The sequence below is a fragment of the Leptodactylus fuscus genome, chromosome 2 (assembly GCF_031893055.1).
Source record: "Leptodactylus fuscus isolate aLepFus1 chromosome 2, aLepFus1.hap2, whole genome shotgun sequence".
Lineage (NCBI taxonomy): Eukaryota > Metazoa > Chordata > Amphibia > Anura > Leptodactylidae > Leptodactylus > Leptodactylus fuscus.
The window spans coordinates 8170270-8188109 of record NC_134266.1 but is presented as its reverse complement, the minus strand read 5'-3'; the positions used below and the strand labels follow the sequence as shown (position 1 = coordinate 8188109).

Below are 17840 nucleotides of genomic sequence, written 5' to 3'. Positions count from 1 at the left end.
ATATCATGAAAAAAGCTGCCAGGTGATCTTCCTGACTTCAGCAGCATCATATAACAGATCCTCCTCTTATGTCTCCACAGGTCTCCTCATCCTCCTGACCAGACTATCACTCTCATCAGGCGCAGTCTATGTGCGGAGAGGATCAGACATCACTGACTGCAGCATGAAGTGTCCTCATACAGAAAGTGTCCTGGAGCTGTACAGAGTCTGTGGGGGTGATGAGAGTAATCTCCTGGAGCTGTGGTGTGATAGTATGTGGTCTCTTAACCGCTTAGAGCCCAGACTGCACCTGAACACAAGCAGCGGGTGCTGGACCCTGACAGATGCCGGGAAGGACGACTCCTGTGTGTATAATGTTCTGTATCACAGTGATGTAGGAAGTTCCCGGCGCTCCATACACATCACTGTACTAGGTAAGAGCTGATCCCATAGCATCAGACATTTCTCTATTGTCCTCCCAGTTGAACCTAAATCCTCTCCTCATGTAATAGAGGCCGTATGTATGTTGGGAGGGGACGACAGGTCACATGATTAGTGGTCATTTTAGGGGGCAGGTACTAAGTTTGATAATGACAGCAGAGCTAGCACTCTATCCCCAGCCCCTAGATTCATGTCCGTGCTGATGTCACATGACTGATGGTGACCGACCTTCTCCTGATACTTCCAGATCCAGTTCTCATCTCCAACATCACCAGTAACTCCAGCCGGCTGGGTCAGGACATTGCTGTGAGTGTCCAGTTCTCTGGAGAGGAGGCGGCTGTGACCTGGGAGGTGGACGGGGGGCCTGTCCCTGACCGATACCAGCTGATAGATGACAATAGGACCATGATCATCCCGAGTGCCCAGATAGACGATGCTGGGAGGAGACTCCATGTCCGTATCACAAACCCAGTCAGTGAGGAGACCCGAGAATACCAGCTGGAGATTACAGGTAAGAGGGGTATTACTGGGGTATTATACACCCCTCACACCTTCTATACCCCGTGTACTGGAGATTACAGGTAAGAGGGGTATTACTGGGGTATTATACACACCTCACACCTTCTATACCCCGTGTACTGGAGATTACAGGTAAGAGGGGTATTACTGGGGTATTATACAGCCCTCACACCTTCTATACCCCGTATACTGGAGATTACAGGTAAGAGGGATATTACTGGGGTATTATACACACCTCTCACCTTCTATACCCCGTGTACTGGAGATTACAGGTAAGAGAGGTATTACTGGGGTATTATACATCACTCACACCTTCTATACCCATGTACTGGAGATTACAGGTAAGAGAGGTATTACTGGGGTATTATACATCACTCACACCTTCTATACCCCATGTACTGGAGATTACAGGTAAGAGGGGTATTACTGGGGTATTATACACCCCTCACACCTTATATACCCTTGTACTGGAGATTACAGGTAAGAGAGGTATTACTGGTGTATTATAGGGGTACTGTAGCTGTATATAGTCTTCTCTGTATCATTGTGTGATGTCATCCAGTCAGGGCCGGCTCCAGGCTTGTGTGGGCATTAGGTGACAGATCCCCAGTGGGCCCCTTTTGGACTAACTCATGCACACTGCAGCAAAAAAAGAATAAAAATAAATAAATCGGAATTTGGTGTTTTTTGCTGAGGGAGACCTACTGGGGGGTGTGAAGTACAGTCCATTCCATACAAGTAGATTCAACCTGTTCAGAGGAATTTGAGGCGGACGTCTGCCCCAGATTCCTCTTTATTTTCTGCTCACAGTGCGGGGTATCAATATTCTGTTGCTGCTTCCATCACTGATTAGGCCCAAATGAATAAGTCTAACCAGTGAAGAGTCTCAGGCCGCGGTCTCCGAATCAGATGCAGAACCTGCGGCAAGATCTAGCAGGACTTTTTTTGTTTTGTTTCCTAGCTTCCTGCTCTAATTAGTTTCAATAGGAGGCAGAATGAGAGAGGAATCTGCTGCTTTACAGGGGAAATACACTGCAAAATTAGATTCCACTGTGTGAACAGGGCCTGATACTATTAATGGTGCCACTCCACAGTGTCCCCACATAGTATTTTATACACTCAACAGTGACCCTCTCATAGTATTATATGCTCCACAGTGGCCCCTATACAGTATTATATGCTCCACAATGGCCCCCACACAGTATTATATGCTCCACAGTGTCCACCACACAGTATTATATACTCCACAGTGTCCACCAAACACTATTCTATAACCACAGTGGTCCCCACACAGTTTTATATGCTCCACAGTGGCCCCCACACAGTATTATATGCTCCACAGTGTCCACCACACAGTATTATATACTCCACAGTGTTCACCACACACTATTCTATGACCACAGTGGCCCTCACACAGTATCGTATGCTCCACAGTGGACCCCACACAGTATTATATGCTCCACAGTGTCCACCACACAGTATTATATACTCCACAGTGTCCACCACACACTATTCTATAACCACAGTGGCCCCCACACAGTATTATATGACCACAGTGGCCCCCACATAGTATCATATGCTCAACAGTGGACCCCACACAGTATTATATGCTCCACAGTGTTCACCACACACTATTCTATGACCACAGTGGCCCCCACACAGTATCGTATGCTCCACAGTGGACCCCACACAGTATTATATGCTCCACAGTGTCCACCACACACTATTATATGCACCACAGTGGACCCCACACAGTATTTTATGCCCCACAGTGGCCTCTACACAGTATTATATGCTCCACAGTGTCCACCACACACTATTCTATTACCACAGTGGCCCCCACACAGTATCTTATGCTCCACAGTGGCCCCCACACAGTATTATATGCTCCACAGTGTCCACCACACAGTATTATATACTCCACAGTGTCCACCACACACTATTCTATAACCACAGTGGCCCCCACACAGTATTATATGCTCCACAGTGGCCTCCACACAGTATTATATGCTCCACAGTGGCCCCCACACAGTATTATATGCTCCACAGTGTCCACCACACACTATTATATGACCACAGTGTCCCCACATAGTATTATATTCTCCACAGTGGACCCCACACAGTATTATATGCTTCACAGTGGACCCCACAGAGTATTATATACTCCACAGTGTCCACCATACACTATTCTATGACCACAGTGGCCTCCACACAGTATTATATGCTCCACAGTGGCCTCCACACAGTATTATATGCTCCACAGTGTCCACCACACACTATTATATGACGACAGTGTCCCCACATAGTATTATATTCTCCACAGTGGACCCCACACAGTATTATATGCTTCTCGGATTCTGGGCCTAACCAGTTGATGAGCAGGTCCAGTTGTTCCTTGGCAGAGAGGTTAAGTTCATGGATTACAGCTTCGAAGGTTGATTTCCAGGCTCTATAATTCTCAGGACGATCGTCAGACTTTGAGAGACTGAAGTTTTTTATTAACTCCCTGTGTATCATGTATCTGGCAAAGTTTGACAAGTCTGATCTCTCAGGCCCTGTTGCCGGATGGACTTGTCGTGCCTCTAGAGTGTGTAAGTTCTCTGGTGTATAAGGCTGCGCTGAGTCAGGAAAATATGATGTTGCATAGGGGTTAATATGTGGTTTAGTCTCTGGTAGATCTCTTGGGGTGTAGATCAGGAAATTGTTGAAGTAAAACTCGATCTGTTCAAAATTGTTCCAAGTCCTTAATTCATTTAGGCATACTTATGTGTAGCAAAATTTCCTGACGTGTTTCCTATTCTGACTTGGGATTTGGAATCCGAACACTTGATTTCGTATAGGACAAGTAGTTTTTGCCCAGTAGCAGACGATAAGTGTTTTTTTGTTTTGCGTGGTGTAATTGGATCAGAGCTGCGGTTAGCTGTGCTGCCTCATTGTTAGATTGTGGAAGAGCAGCGATGTGGAGCTCAGCTCTTTAACACAAGTCATTTAGGTTTGGGGAAACACGGTGGCTCAGTGGTTAGCACTGCAGCCTTGCAGCACTGGAGTCCTGGTTTAAAATTCTGCCAGAGACGACATCTGCAAGGAGTTTGTATGTTCTCCCCGTGTTTGTGTGGATTTCCTCCCATATGCCAAAGACATACTGATAGGGAAAAAAAAGTACATTGTGATCCCTATATGGGGCTCAAATGAATGAACCCTTTCCTTTACTAGTACGGCGCATGTCGGGTGCTTAACTATGGCTGCTGCCTGGGAGTCGGGCGGCCGCCATAGCTGCCGGGTGTCTACTGTGTAACACAGTAGACAGCCAGCGCTATTGCCTCCAATCGGTCCCCGGACCGATCGGAGGCATTAACCCATCCGGCGCTACGGTCAAAGATGCTGGAGGCGCCATTTTCCCGGCGGCGCCTGGAGCATGCTCCAGGGCCGACATCACGTTTCCATGACAGCCGGGATCCTTGTAAAAGCTCCCCGGCTTGTCTGCAGTGTTTTTCTTTTGCATGCTGGTCTATCCAGCCTGCAAAAGAAATGATGATATTTTGCAATGCATTAGCATTGTAATGTATTGCATTAGTGTTCAGCCCCCCTGGGGTTCAAGACCCCAGGGGGTGTAATAAATGCAAAAAATTTTTTTTAAAAAGTATTAAAAATTCAAATCACCCTCCCTTTCCCTAAAACACATATAAAAGTAGTTAAATACTGTGAAACACCTACAGATGAGGTCTCCCAGTGTCCAAAATCACCCGCTCTACAAATCTATAAAAATATTTTTCCTGTATGGTAAACGCCGTAGCAGGAAAAATAGTCAAAAGTGCCAAACCGCCGTTTTTTCACCGTTTTGATTCTGATAAAAAAAATTGAATAAAAAAAGTGATCAAAGCAAAACCAATTCCCGAAAATGGTAGAACTAAAAAGTACACTCAGCCCCGCAAAAAAAGACGCCCTATGAATCCCCGTACACAGATGTATAAAAAAAAGTTACGGCTGTCGGAATATGGGGACTTTTAGAAAAACATTTTTTAATACAGTTTTGGATTTTTTTTAAGGGGTTAAAATGTAAATAAAACCATATAAATTTGGTATCCCTGGAATCGTACCGAAACACAGAATACAGGGGACAGGTCATTTTGGCTGCACAGTGAACACTGTAAAACTGAAGCCCGTAAGAAAGTCGCAGAAATGCATTTTTTCTTCAAATCCCCCCCATTCTGAATTTTTTTCCAGCTTCCCAGTACATTATATAGAATAATTAATGGTGGCATCATGAAGAAAAATTTCTCCTGCAAAGATTAAGACCTCATATGGCTCTGGAAGCGGAGAAATAAAAAAGTTATGGGGTTTAGAAGGAAGGGAGTCAAAAACGAAAATGAAAAAATGACATCGGCGGGAAAGGGTTAAAAAAAAAGTAATTTAGGTTATTGCAAAACTCATTCCTGGTTGCCTCGAAGTTCTCTCTGACCTTTTGTGTAGCTTTCCTCACACAACTGGGCCGTACTGATTGTTCCTCCATAAATGTGGACTCTGCTCCCAGTACATTTAGGTTGTGAGAAACAAAATGCATTTACTTTGATGCAGTGACAGAGGAACCCACAGAGTCTTTTGAGGACATGTTGTCTTTTTGCTCAGAAAGATACTGTCTTTAAGATGCTCGTTCACAGGTACAGGGCTGTGATGTCTCAGAAAGTTGAAATTACAGGGACAAAAGTATTTACATACATATGAAACGTACAGAAACCAAATATAACAAACACCACTAGGTGGCAGCAAAGAGCTAATTATAGTATTACACATATAACACTCGATGTAATTTCTATATAGATCCCAGGGGGAGTCATAGCCGGGGCAGCACAATACAGGTCGGTCTTTGTTCTCTGGACGTCTCCTGGTTCCTTCTGTCTGTATTGATGATGTGTCCTGAGTGTTGTGATGATATTACATGTATATTCTATCCCACAGCCTTGTTATATAATCTGTTATCACCGCACTATATTGTATATGATCAGATAATTCTATATATTATGGCCACTCTCTCTGATATGTGACATTTCTCTTCTAGCAGTTCCTCACACATCATTTGTTCCTCTTCTCGTTGTTCCTCTTCTGGTTCTATGGTTGGTTCTCTCTGTTCGGATCTTTCTGGTAAGTCGGTTTTGGGTGATTTTACTGTTTGTGTAAATGAGATAAATCCATGATAGACGTGTGATATATAAGATCTGTGATCTGTTATATGTTACTAGTTCCTGTGGAAGAGGATGATGATGTCCACGAATGTGAAGATGATGATCAGTCACTCAGTATTAGATGGATGTCTCCTCAGGAGCCGATCAGATCCAGGTCTGTTATATTCAGTCTTGTACTTTGCCGTGTTTCTTCCTCTTAGTAATGATCCGGTGACGTCCATGTCTGACGTCTGGTCCTGGACTATACACATGTCCTGTAGTAAATGGAGGTGACATGTTGTGTGTCCGACTGTCAGAGACTGCAGAGCCCCCAGGAGAGAAGACGGAGGCGGATTATGGGATGTGACGTACACGGCGCCCAATGAGTCTTGTATGTGGAATAATAGTAATAGTCACATGACTGATCACGTGACTGGGGGGGGGGGCGGTGTCATGTGGGAGCTGCGGAGTTAAATTAAAGGGATTCTACCATTAAAAAACTTTTTTTTCTAGGTAACACGTAGGAATAGCCTTTAGAAAGGCTATTCATCTCCTACCTTTGGAAGTGATCTCCGCCGCGCCGTTCGAAATACCGGTATGCTAATTAGTTCTCTCGCAGTGATTGGGCGGGCCCCAGCGCAGTAAATGCGATGGGGTCGTCCCCATTGCTGCTCGAAAACCGACTCCAGCGCCGCCTCTGTCTTCTTCTGCATCCTTCCCTTCCTTCTTCGGCTTGATGTTGGACGCCTGCGCAGTACGCTCTGTTCGGCAAACTTTGCCGAACGTACTGCGCTTGCCCGCAGCCATAGTGCTGACATCGCGCATGCACAGTACGTTCGGCAAAGTGCGCCGAACAGAGCGTACTGCGCAGGCGTCCGACGTCAAGCCGAAGAAGGAAGGGGAGGATGCAGAAGAAGACAGAGGCGGCGCTGGAGTCGGTTTTCGAGCAGCAATGGGGATGCCCCCATCGCATTTCCTGCGCTGGGGCCCGCCCCCATCGCTGCAAGAATACTAATGAGCATACCGGTACAAACCGGTATTTCGAACGAACGGCGCGGCGGAGATCACTTCCAAAGGTAGGAGACGAATAGCCTTTCTAAAGGCTATTCCGATGTGTTACCTAGAAAAAAAATAAGTTTTTTAATGGTAGAATCCCTTTAAAAAGAAGTTATTGAATGACAAAAATTTTTACTGTAATTTTTCCAGATTTGGGTTTATTTTCAAAAAAGTATCCAAGTAACAACAATAAGAGTGAAAACCTGTATACCTATATACCAGTCACTAAAGAAATAATCAAGGGAAGGCTACAGGGCAAAGATGAAAGAGGGGAGGAGCCTGGGGAATAATGGGGATAGCAGCAAAGAGAACAATCCACCCCCCCTCCAGATACTGACCCCAGTGATGGCGGTGACATCAGAATATAGTGTATGACATCACACTGATGATATCACTCTGTTTCCTTCTAGATCCTCCTGATGTTACTACAGAAATGCTGGACTGTCATGGTCCCCCGGAATGAGGAATAGATCTGTGTAATGTGAACAGTCTCCAACCTGCTGCGCTACTGAGAATTCGGTTTAAGCTATTTATTATGTACAGACCCAGGTGATGATCACAAGATCCAACCGATCAGCATGGACATGACACTATGTGGCCTGTAGCAATAGATGAAGCCGCCATCTTATTGTATGAGATGGACATAAAGTATTAAGTGATGTGTATTATACTGCGGAGTTACTAACCGATTGTTTCAAGTTGGCTGCTACCTTTGAACAACTTCCAGCAGGCCTTTCCACTGCTAAAGACTATTGCCATCTACCTGGTCCATTGGAGCTGTGGTACTACTGCCTCCAGCAAGCCTTTCCGCTCCTAATAGAACTACTGTTTCCGGCCAAGCCTCTCTGCCTTCCATTGAGTTGGTTGTAAGTCTCAAATGTAGCAAGGAAAAGCGCGGGGGAGAGGGAGGGAAAAAATGCGTCAGCTGCTCTTCTGTCCATCGAAGGAGTGTCACCTAGATGTTGTACATCATGCAATTTTAATGGAATTATGTCAATAAAATGAAAGATTTTTAAGGAAGTGGCTGGTTGCTGGATTTACTTCTCAAGGATTGGTTGTAAGTCTGTCTGTTGTTTTGCTGTCCGTATACTCCCTGTTGCCAGCCATTGGTCTCCAGAAAACTAGTAAGGGTATTGTGACACATCCTTTGTAGTGTGAGGAGCCACCGGCTCTGCGATTATACAATCCTGGAGATGATCGAGCTCTCTACCTATTCCCCAAATGTATAGAATTCAGACAGTATTACCTTACTTATTTCTTCTAATGTGAATCGTTATCTACAGTGATGTTTTATCTTAGGGCCTGTTCACACAGGCGGATTATGGCGCAGAATCCACGTCATGATCCGCCCCCTCACAATGGTGGTCTATGGAGACCGCTAGCGCTCTTTTTTTCGCTAGCTGCCGCATGTTTCCGCTAGCAGGAAAAAGAAGTGACATAGCCTTTCTTGAGGCGGATTCCGCCTCAGGAAGGCAATAGAAGTGAATGGGAGGCGCATCACGTTTTTTTTGCCAAAAAATGCGTTGTGCTTTTTGGCAATACCGCGACCAAAAACTGCGACATTTTTTTGCGGTCCATTCACTTTCTGACCCCACGAAAAAGACACCTTCCTCATGTATGAACTGTAGAAAAAATAATGGTGACTTTTAATCAGCGATCACACCACCGCCGCTGTCCGCCCTGGGGTTTCCATCGTAAACTCCGGGAAAACTGGTCATGTGACGACTTGTCGGTGGTCAGCTATAATACCCATTCATTTGAATGGGTTTTTAAAGGTGCCCGCTGGTGTCGGTCTCTCCATCTGGAAACCCCCTTTTTTTTTTTTGTTCCATGGACACAAAGTCCTGTATATACACAACTGTGTCCATGCAAAAAAGGAAACGGTTTCCAGACGGAGAGGCCACGTACCGACAACAGCGGGCACCTTTAAAAGCCCATTCAAATGAATGGATATTAAAGCTGACCACCGCCAAGTTGTCACATGACCAGTTTTCCCGGAGTTTACGATGGAAACCCCAGGGCGGACAGCGGCGGTGGTGTGAACCCAGCCTTAGAAATAAATTGTTTTGCAAAGTTTTAGATTTTTGTTAAAGGGTTAAAATGTAAATAAACTATATAAATTTGGTATCCACAGAATTGTAGCGACCCATAGTATACAGGTGACAGGTCATTGCGGCTGCAGAGTGAACTCCTTAAAAATGAAGCCTGTAAGAAAGTCACACAAATGCAATTTTTTCCCCCCTCCCCCCCATTCTGAATTTTTTTTCCATCTTCCCATTCCATTGTACAGAATAATAAATGGGACCGATATGAAGAACAAACAATAAGCCCTCATAGGTCTCTGTGAGCGGGAAATAACAGTGATGGTGTTTTCTGAGGTAATGTTCCTGACATGCCGCCCCCTCCTCAGGACACTGTATATACCTATAGCTCACTATACTGTATGCGGTATGGCTGTGGGGAAATCGCATCGTACGTGTGTACAGGCTTTATAACTAACAGCACCTGTAGGACCAGACAAGGACACAGCGTGACAGGACTGTGACTGAGCCTGAGGCGCGCAGAAAGTGTATTTATACTGCAGCGGCAACAAGCCCCGCCCACCTGACTTTCCCGCCCAGTCACCGTCCCGGCTGAGCGACAAGGCTTAACTGGCGGGGCAGGACATTCTTGTATTCACACTGTGCGGTGTGCTCACCTGTCATGTCTCACCACATGCTTAGTAAGTTGCAGCTCCCCCGTTATCCCGGCTCAGTAGGTAGCGGCTCCCCCGTCATGTCTCTGGTACTGACACCTGACTGACTGACATTTATGGTAAGGATGAAGCAGTAACGGTCCGGTAGCGCAGTGTCAGCCGTGTACGACCTTGTCCAGTACAGGAGGAGCAGTGGAGATTATTAGGGATGTCAGTATTCTCTGTAAGATCTTGGGGGGCCCCAAATGTCTGGAGTTATGTCAGTGCTCGGTCAATGTCTATGGTGGGAGCTGCAGGTCCAGTTATAGGGGATTCACAGGAAGCGCAGTGACTGTACCTACACAGGATCAGTAAGGCCTTATTCACACAACAAATAACACAAAAAAATCCCTATTAAAATTTAACCTTTAATAAATTCCAATTGGAATTTATTAAAGGTTAAATTTTAATAGGGATTTTTTTGTGTTATTTGAGGAATTAGTCTTTTCCCTATACCCTGTGTATTATTTTTTTTTTTATTTCTTATTCACACAACACGGAAAAAACATGAACGTTTTGGCAGACGCACAGACTCAATAGGGATCAGAGCTGGAACTATGGACTGAGTTATTTACGTTATCAATGGATGAGCCAGTGGGGAAAAAAGACCATGGAAATTCATCAGATTCTTTTAAAGGGATTCTACCATTAAAATCGAATTTTTTTTCTTGTTGACACATAGGAATAGCCTTAAGTAAAGCTATTCTCCGACCTTTAGATATTTTTTTTTTTTTTTTTTTAACCACTTCAGTACCGGACCAATTTGTGCTCCAGGACCAGACACATTTTAGGTTTATTATGTATGTGCGGTTTTGAGATCTGTAACATTTTTCCCGTATGTCTCAGTCAACTAATTTTTGCGTCTTTTTTCGGGGACACATAGGGCTTTATTTTTATGTTATCATTATTTTCGAATGTGTTTTAATTTTTTTTATCTCCAGGAAAATATAAACAAAATAGGAGGGAAATTGTGTCTGGTTTTCAATTTATTTTTTTTTTAAATTTAATAACACAAAGTGTCAGTGAAAAACTTTATAATATAGTTTTTCCTCTCTGTTACGGTAATTTTTATTTTGTATGGTGTCGTCGGGGGTGGGGCTATAACCTTTAATAACGGCGTTTTATTAGCGTATTATTTATTTCTTTTTTATTATTATTTTATTTACATTTTTTAAAACTTTTTTATTACATTTTTATTTTTTTATTTTTTTTTCAGATTGTGTCCCCATAAGGTGATAAGAGACCTATGGGGACATCTGATCACTTATTTTTTTGTACTGGAGGCTGATTTCTCCTATAACTGGGGCTGCTACATTTAACCTCAGATACAGGAGGAATCCAGCCTCCTGCACTCTGTATACACAGTATGCAGAGCTGATCTGAGTCCTGTATGACCCAGCAGCTCTTGTAAGAAGTCAGAGGGCAGCTGATTTATGGCAGCGTCCATAGCTGTGTATACAGCACTCATTGAGTGCTGTATACACAGCCATGGAGAAGGCAGGGGAGGTAATAAATCTGCCCTGTCTTCTCTCTGAGAGCTCCGGCTGAAGTTACAGCCGGCTCCTATTCAAAGCAGCTGCACGATCTCCATGCAGCTGCTGTGTTCTGACTGGACGTACTGGCACGTCCTGTCAGAACAAGGCAACCACTTCCCGGACGTATATAGTCTATGGGCGGTCCGGAAGTGGTTAATTTTAAATCAGCACTTTCTCTAACCATAAATGGTTTCACTTAACACAAGTCTAACACGTTACAATAAATTATATAATCAAATCCATTTTATACCGATGCAAATTAAAAATCAGTTTCAATAAAACACTTGGAGTTTCTTCCCTTTTCAGAACTAAAGCTATTGCAACGTTCACCAAAAGCTACGACTGGTAACTGTATATGTTACTATACAATAGCCTGTTAGATAAAACCCCAATCATAGCGGCTGTATCATCATACAAGGATTGCAGAAACAGCGTTAACCAATTCAGAGTAGAAGCATTCTTGTATACATATACCGGTACTATTGCTGAAAAATTGTAAAAATATACAAATGCCATAGCATCTGAATGACTCTTTTCTAGTGTTTCAATAGAATTTTTTTTTAAAATTTTTATCTCCATTTTTTCCCCCCATACAGTGCCCCTCAAAAGTCTCTAGACCCTAGAAATATGCCCTAGTTACAGGGTAAATCCAAACTATTAGGGTTGGTTCACACTACTGTTATTTCATGTCCATTACGCTCATCCATCCCAAGATGACAGCCACAGACATGAAACCACAGATGCAGACAGTGCCGCGTCTGCCGGGTGCTCATCTGTATTCACCCATAGATATATAAGCCTTCTTCCATTACAAAAGAAAACATGATGGAACAATGTGTCCACTGCGATTTTACATTATAGTCCATGCAGACAGAAGCAGAAGGATTGGACTCTGTGTCCGTTACTCTACTACCAATAATGTCCATAGCTGGTATCCTATGATAGATGAGAGCAGTGGCGTAACTAGGAATGGCGGGGCCCCGTGGCGAACTTTTGACATGCCCCCCCCCCCCCGAAGACCTCGACCAACCCCCTCCTCCGCATTCCTGTGCGTTCTATTATGCCCCATAGTGGCACCTGCACGCAGTATTATCCCCCATAGTGGCCCCTGCACACAGTATTATCCCCCATATGGCCCCTGCACACAGTATTATACCCCGTAGTGGCCCCTGCAATCAGTATTATACCCCTTAGTGGCCCCTGCACACAGTATTATACCCCATAGTGGCTCTTGCACACAGTATTATGTCCCATAGTGGCCCCTGCACACAGTATTATGTCCCCAGACCCCAGAGTATAATATTCGGAGACCCGGGGGAATAAAAACATAAAAAACTACTTTCTTACCTGTCTTCCGGCTCCTATGCTGTCAGCCTCTGCTGCCATCCTTCTTCAATGACGTCGGTTGTCACATGACCCGGGACACAGGCCGGGTTCATGTAACGTCAGAGACGTCAGGAAGCTGGCCTGGCAGGATTGTGGAGAGGTAAGTAACAGTGTTTTTTAGGTTTCTTACCTCTCCCGGTCCGCCAATCATTATACTCGGGGGACTGAAAAGACCCCCGAGTATAATGGTAGCGGCTGTCACCGGGCCCCTAATGTCCCGGACCCTATGTCAGCGGCCTCTGCTGCTATGGCGCCGGCGGTAGTTACACCACTGGATGAGAGTAACTGACTGCAATACCGATCGTATGAACATACCTAGATAGCAGCAATCACTTCCTACTACTGGCATGCTAGTTATCTCCTGCATTTGTGAAAACAGTCAGTATGTTTTCTTTAGGCTCCCCCAAGAACAGCCCTTGTAGAGACCTGACAAACAGGCAGCTGTGCCATAAATCTATTATGGCACAGAGTCTAGAGACCTTGATCACCTGTCAAAAAGTTATCATGAGCATTTGTAACCAAAACAAAATATCCACATAATAAATGTAGCCTCATCTCCTGTACCCTGGCAAGCAAAAAAAATTAAAAAATGGGCCACTATTTTGCCACAAAAGGCACAAGGTCACTACATTGTTCCTAACAGGAGTTTGCAAGAACACCTCGATATACACTGACAGACTCTCTTTGACATGTGCACCCTTTTCTTCTTCTGGCAGGGGATAGCAGCATATCAAAAGATACTTTGTGAAGTAGTGTGATAACTTGAAGCCAAGGCCCAATAACATGGCTTACAGAGAAGAAAATGAGTTACTCCACAAGCTTGTCATACCAATGTCCTGCCAACAGTGATGCCATCTCTTGGCAGGTAAGAGGGTGGAGAGAGGAAAAGACCAAACCAAACAGAACCTTATATACATACACATACAGAGGTGCATAGTCTGAGATTGAGTTGTATTACAGGAGTTAGACTATGTGACACACAAAATCCTAGCAGATATTAATACTGTACATAGTAACACTCTATGTTCCTTTAAATTAATGTGCACAGCAAACCTATAAACTGCAGTACTGGGGTAACAATTACAGTATGTTAAAGATAAAAAAACAACAAACTACTAGACAAGTAATTCAGACCATACATAAAACTCTGGGCGTTATCACTTTGCCTTTTGCAGAAATGCTTTTTCAAGCGTTCCAATAAATTTGTGTTTGAGCTTTAATCTGAATTGTCTGGACCATTCTAGAATCCTTTTTCTTCCATGAATCTTCTCTTGTAAGCTCATGGGTTTTCTCCTGGTTTATAATGGCAGGAAGTTCTTTCCATGATTTGATAAAAATAAATGGAGCGCCATAAGTCTTCAGTAGTTGTAAAGGAGCATTGCTGTTATAGAAGAGTTTCCACAGTTGCCCTGTGTCATCACATCTTCAACCACAGGAACAGGCCTCATAAATTCTGTAACACTCAGTGTTTATTCCTGAAGGGGTTAAGGTTAAGTTGCTCTGCAACAGTGCACCATGATGGCTCTTAAAGCTTTCATTAGTCTCTTGCAGTTGCCACTCATTTCTGGGTGAGATCCAACAGCGCTGGTCAAGACCCTCCTTTCTTATAACCTCCACAAGAATCTCTCTAGAAGAGTTGCCATAGACAGTTCCTAGAAAGTTGCACAAGTATGGCCGTGAATCATGAACAAGAGAACCACTTGGATCCATGACTGTAAAGTTTCTATACGTTGCTACTCCTAGAGGCCACTGGTAAACATCTTCCTCATTAATCCAAGTACTGTCATAGACCAGGTATAGAACGTCCACAAACCCTCCACTCTTCTTCAAATAGGGAAGTGTAATGAACCGATACTGCAGTCCCTTTAATAGTCCTTGCAGACCGAGATGGTATGGACATCTACTTCACCAGAGCCAGCACACAGGGGGGGTCTATTAATGCGCCATCTTGTGGATGTTTTGTGAACTACACCTGCCCATACTTCCCATTGTAATCAATGTAAAGGAATGTCCAGTATGATCAGGTGACCTTCAGGAGCCTTCAAGCTCCCTTGACTGGCCTGGAGGAGGAGGAGTTACAGCCCCCTCTAGGGGGGTTGGGAACCCTTTGTGGTTCTCTTTGTGTGAAGACATCTACACATGTGGAGCTGAAAAATGGCAGCCAAGTCTGAGAGCACTTCAACCAGAGATGTCTTTTCCTCTGTGCTCAAGATCCTCCTCAGAAGGTATTTTCCTCTGAAGCTCCAAGCCTACAAGCACTAAAGTTTACGGACCTGGTTATCCATACATCTGGGACCTCTACACGTATCTCTCTATTCAAGTAAGTCTTTGGGACAAATCTATATTTAAGAAACCCATAGCTAGTCTGGCAGAATTTGAGGGTCTCCCGCTGTCGACAACTCTATTTCCTCAGCTACATACGTGTACCCAGTTTGTTGAGGACTAACCCCCTGGATACAGGCCATCTTTACAAGTATATACAAGTTTACCCAAGCAACTACTAATTAAACTATCCAAAGCATTCCTGCTCCAAGCTCCATCACCTGCTTAATTGGACACTACCTACAAAGATTGCTGTATTGTATGTGAAGAATTACTCCATATGTACATTTGTATTACCTTGTCCTGCTAGTAAAAGAGCAATGGCTACCCCCGAGACCTGGTTGTCTGTTGTCATTGTGAGGTACCATGTGGGGGTGGGTAGTCGGGGACATCAAAAAGGAGATTTTGTGCACATTTGCGACCCAGGGACCCCCTAAAAGCCGGCCACATCTGATATATTACCCGTGATACCAGCTCTGGCCCTCCTGAGTGTTACAGAAGGATCCAGTTATTATTGCACTGTTCATTTCCTAGCAGTAGTACAGCAACATGTTGGAGTTTATGGTCGTCATCCAGAGTCTGTGTGTACTGAAGACACTGCGTAGCCAAAGAAATCTGTTTCTTCTCTGCCGTTGAGAACAAGAACTACATTCGGGGCTTCCACAGAGAAGTAACCTGGAACACCTGCAGGGCCAGTGATGAAACAGATTTCAGTTCTTCCAGCTCTGAGCTTTCCCTCTCTCCAATGAGCAAGATCATCAACAGGTTCACGTGGCCCTTCTAATATATGCTGCCACAAGTGTTGCCCAATGGCAGCCTTGCCCCAAATTTGCACCTGGAGTTCTACTTTCTCTTGTTGGGAGTCCTGCTTTCATAGGTCTTTCCAGTTATTTTCTACTTTCCTACATGAACTCTTATGACTCTTCATCTTCTTCCCAAGGATTCCATAGTTCATTCCCAAAAGAAAGACCCTCTGGCACCTCCTTCTTTTTTGCTTTCTTTCTGTGCACCCGAGACATGTTAGGGGGTCAGAAGAAGACATTATAGGCGGCATAAAAGGAGAAGATGCAGTACACAAGCACTAGCACATAGCAGCAAAACTTCTTTCGGGTGAATCTCGTGCTTCTCCCTTTGCAGCCATATCCTGCTTTGTCCCATAGGCAAATTATAAGTCCGATTTAACAGCGAGACCCTGTTAGAGCCGACTGCGCATGCCGGCCTGCGGCCATATTTCCAAGGCTGCAATTGCGCGCATGCGCAGTACGCTCCTCACGTCTTCGCCGAACAGAGTGTACTGCGCATGCTCAATAAGGTCCGTACAGCCCTCCAACGCACGAGTGAACTCATCCAGGTGTCGGAGGGTCTGTACAGACCTTACTGAGCATGCGCAGTACACTCTGTTCGGTGAAGATGTGAGGAGCGTACTGCGCATGCGCGCAATTGCAGCCTTGGAAATATGGCCGGCATGCGCAGTCGGCTCTAACAGGGTCTTGCTGTCAGAGCCGACTGCGCAGGCGTCAGACATGATGAAGAAAGAAGATGACAGACAAGGGGAGGAGGCAGATGAAGAAGAAGGACGCCCCCATTGCTGCCGAGACCTCATTAGCATACCGGTAAGTAATGGTATTTCTAAGGAACGGCGTGACGAAGACCACATCTAAAGGTAGGAGACGAATAGACTTTCTTAAGGCTATTCCGACGTGGTAATTAGTAATAAAGTTGCTTTAATGGTAGAATCCCATTAAGAACTCCCGTATAAGGGTCTTGAGGCTGGGCCTGCCAATGATTGATAGGGCCAGGAGTTACACTGACACCTTATCCTTCCACTTTCCCCCTCACTCGGTTCCTGTCACGGTCATGTCTCCTGTGCTCGGTAAGTTCCCGTTCTTATGCTCGGTCAGTCTCTCTCCTCTCCGGTATCTCCCGGTTCTCTATGTCCCGGCTCTGTCTCAGATATATAAAGATTAGATAATAACACGTTCTCTGGTGGCCACAGCAGCAAAGAATCCCCCAAACTACTGACATGACGGGGGAGGGGCAGCTGTGTTTATAATGGGGTAGAATAACACAGAAGTTCTCCTGATCGGCCATTGTTTGTGGTTGGGGTGATCTGTGTGTCAGTGCGCTGCTCGTGTCCTCTGTACTGTAATGTACCTGCAGTAACAGTCTGCAGAACCTCCTCCACCTTCTCCGAAAGTGAAAGCAACTTCTCTGACACAGCAGGTCCTACAGTCTGACAACCACTAGGGGGCGGTCCCTCCTGTCACTGTCACTCATTGCAGGGTCACATACCTTCTCCTCAGTCCAGGCTGGAGCACACGGGCTCTGATCCCAGAAGCCGGGCAGCAGCTGGCTCAGTGGTTAGTAATGTGGCTTATGTAGAGTCCTTGAAGCCCAATATGGGACAGTGAGTGACAATGTATGTACAGCGCTGTGGAATATGACGGCGCTATATAAGTCAGTACAATAGATCAGAGCAGGTCGCTGACTACAGTCACGGCTAAAAGGTTTGAGACTGGTACAAATATTTTTCACACGTTTTGCTGCCTCAGTGTTTTTGGATCTCGGGCTGCGTTCATACCTGCGTCCGCTGGAGACTCCTCCACTATAATCAGCAGAAAGGAAAGTCCTACATGGAGAACTTCTCTCTCCACCAGTCTCAGTATTGTATGGGGTCAATAGGTGACCATATAGCTCGTATATAACAGT

General features: G+C 44.8%; 1 protein-coding gene and 1 pseudogene across 1 annotated transcript in view; one reads left to right on the top strand and one right to left on the bottom strand.

The window, feature by feature from the left end:
* Window positions 1-17840, top strand: part of LOC142194291 (hemicentin-1-like) — a 193247-nt gene that overhangs the window by 94608 nt on the left and 80799 nt on the right. The window contains exons 6-9 of the mRNA XM_075263333.1: window positions 81-413; window positions 668-931; window positions 5996-6078; window positions 6177-6273. Coding sequence (XP_075119434.1) covers window positions 81-413; window positions 668-931; window positions 5996-6078; window positions 6177-6273 — 777 coding nt within the window. The remainder of the gene's footprint in view (window positions 1-80; window positions 414-667; window positions 932-5995; window positions 6079-6176; window positions 6274-17840) is intronic.
* On the bottom strand, window positions 13967-16150 carry LOC142196148 (ribitol-5-phosphate xylosyltransferase 1 pseudogene; annotated as a pseudogene).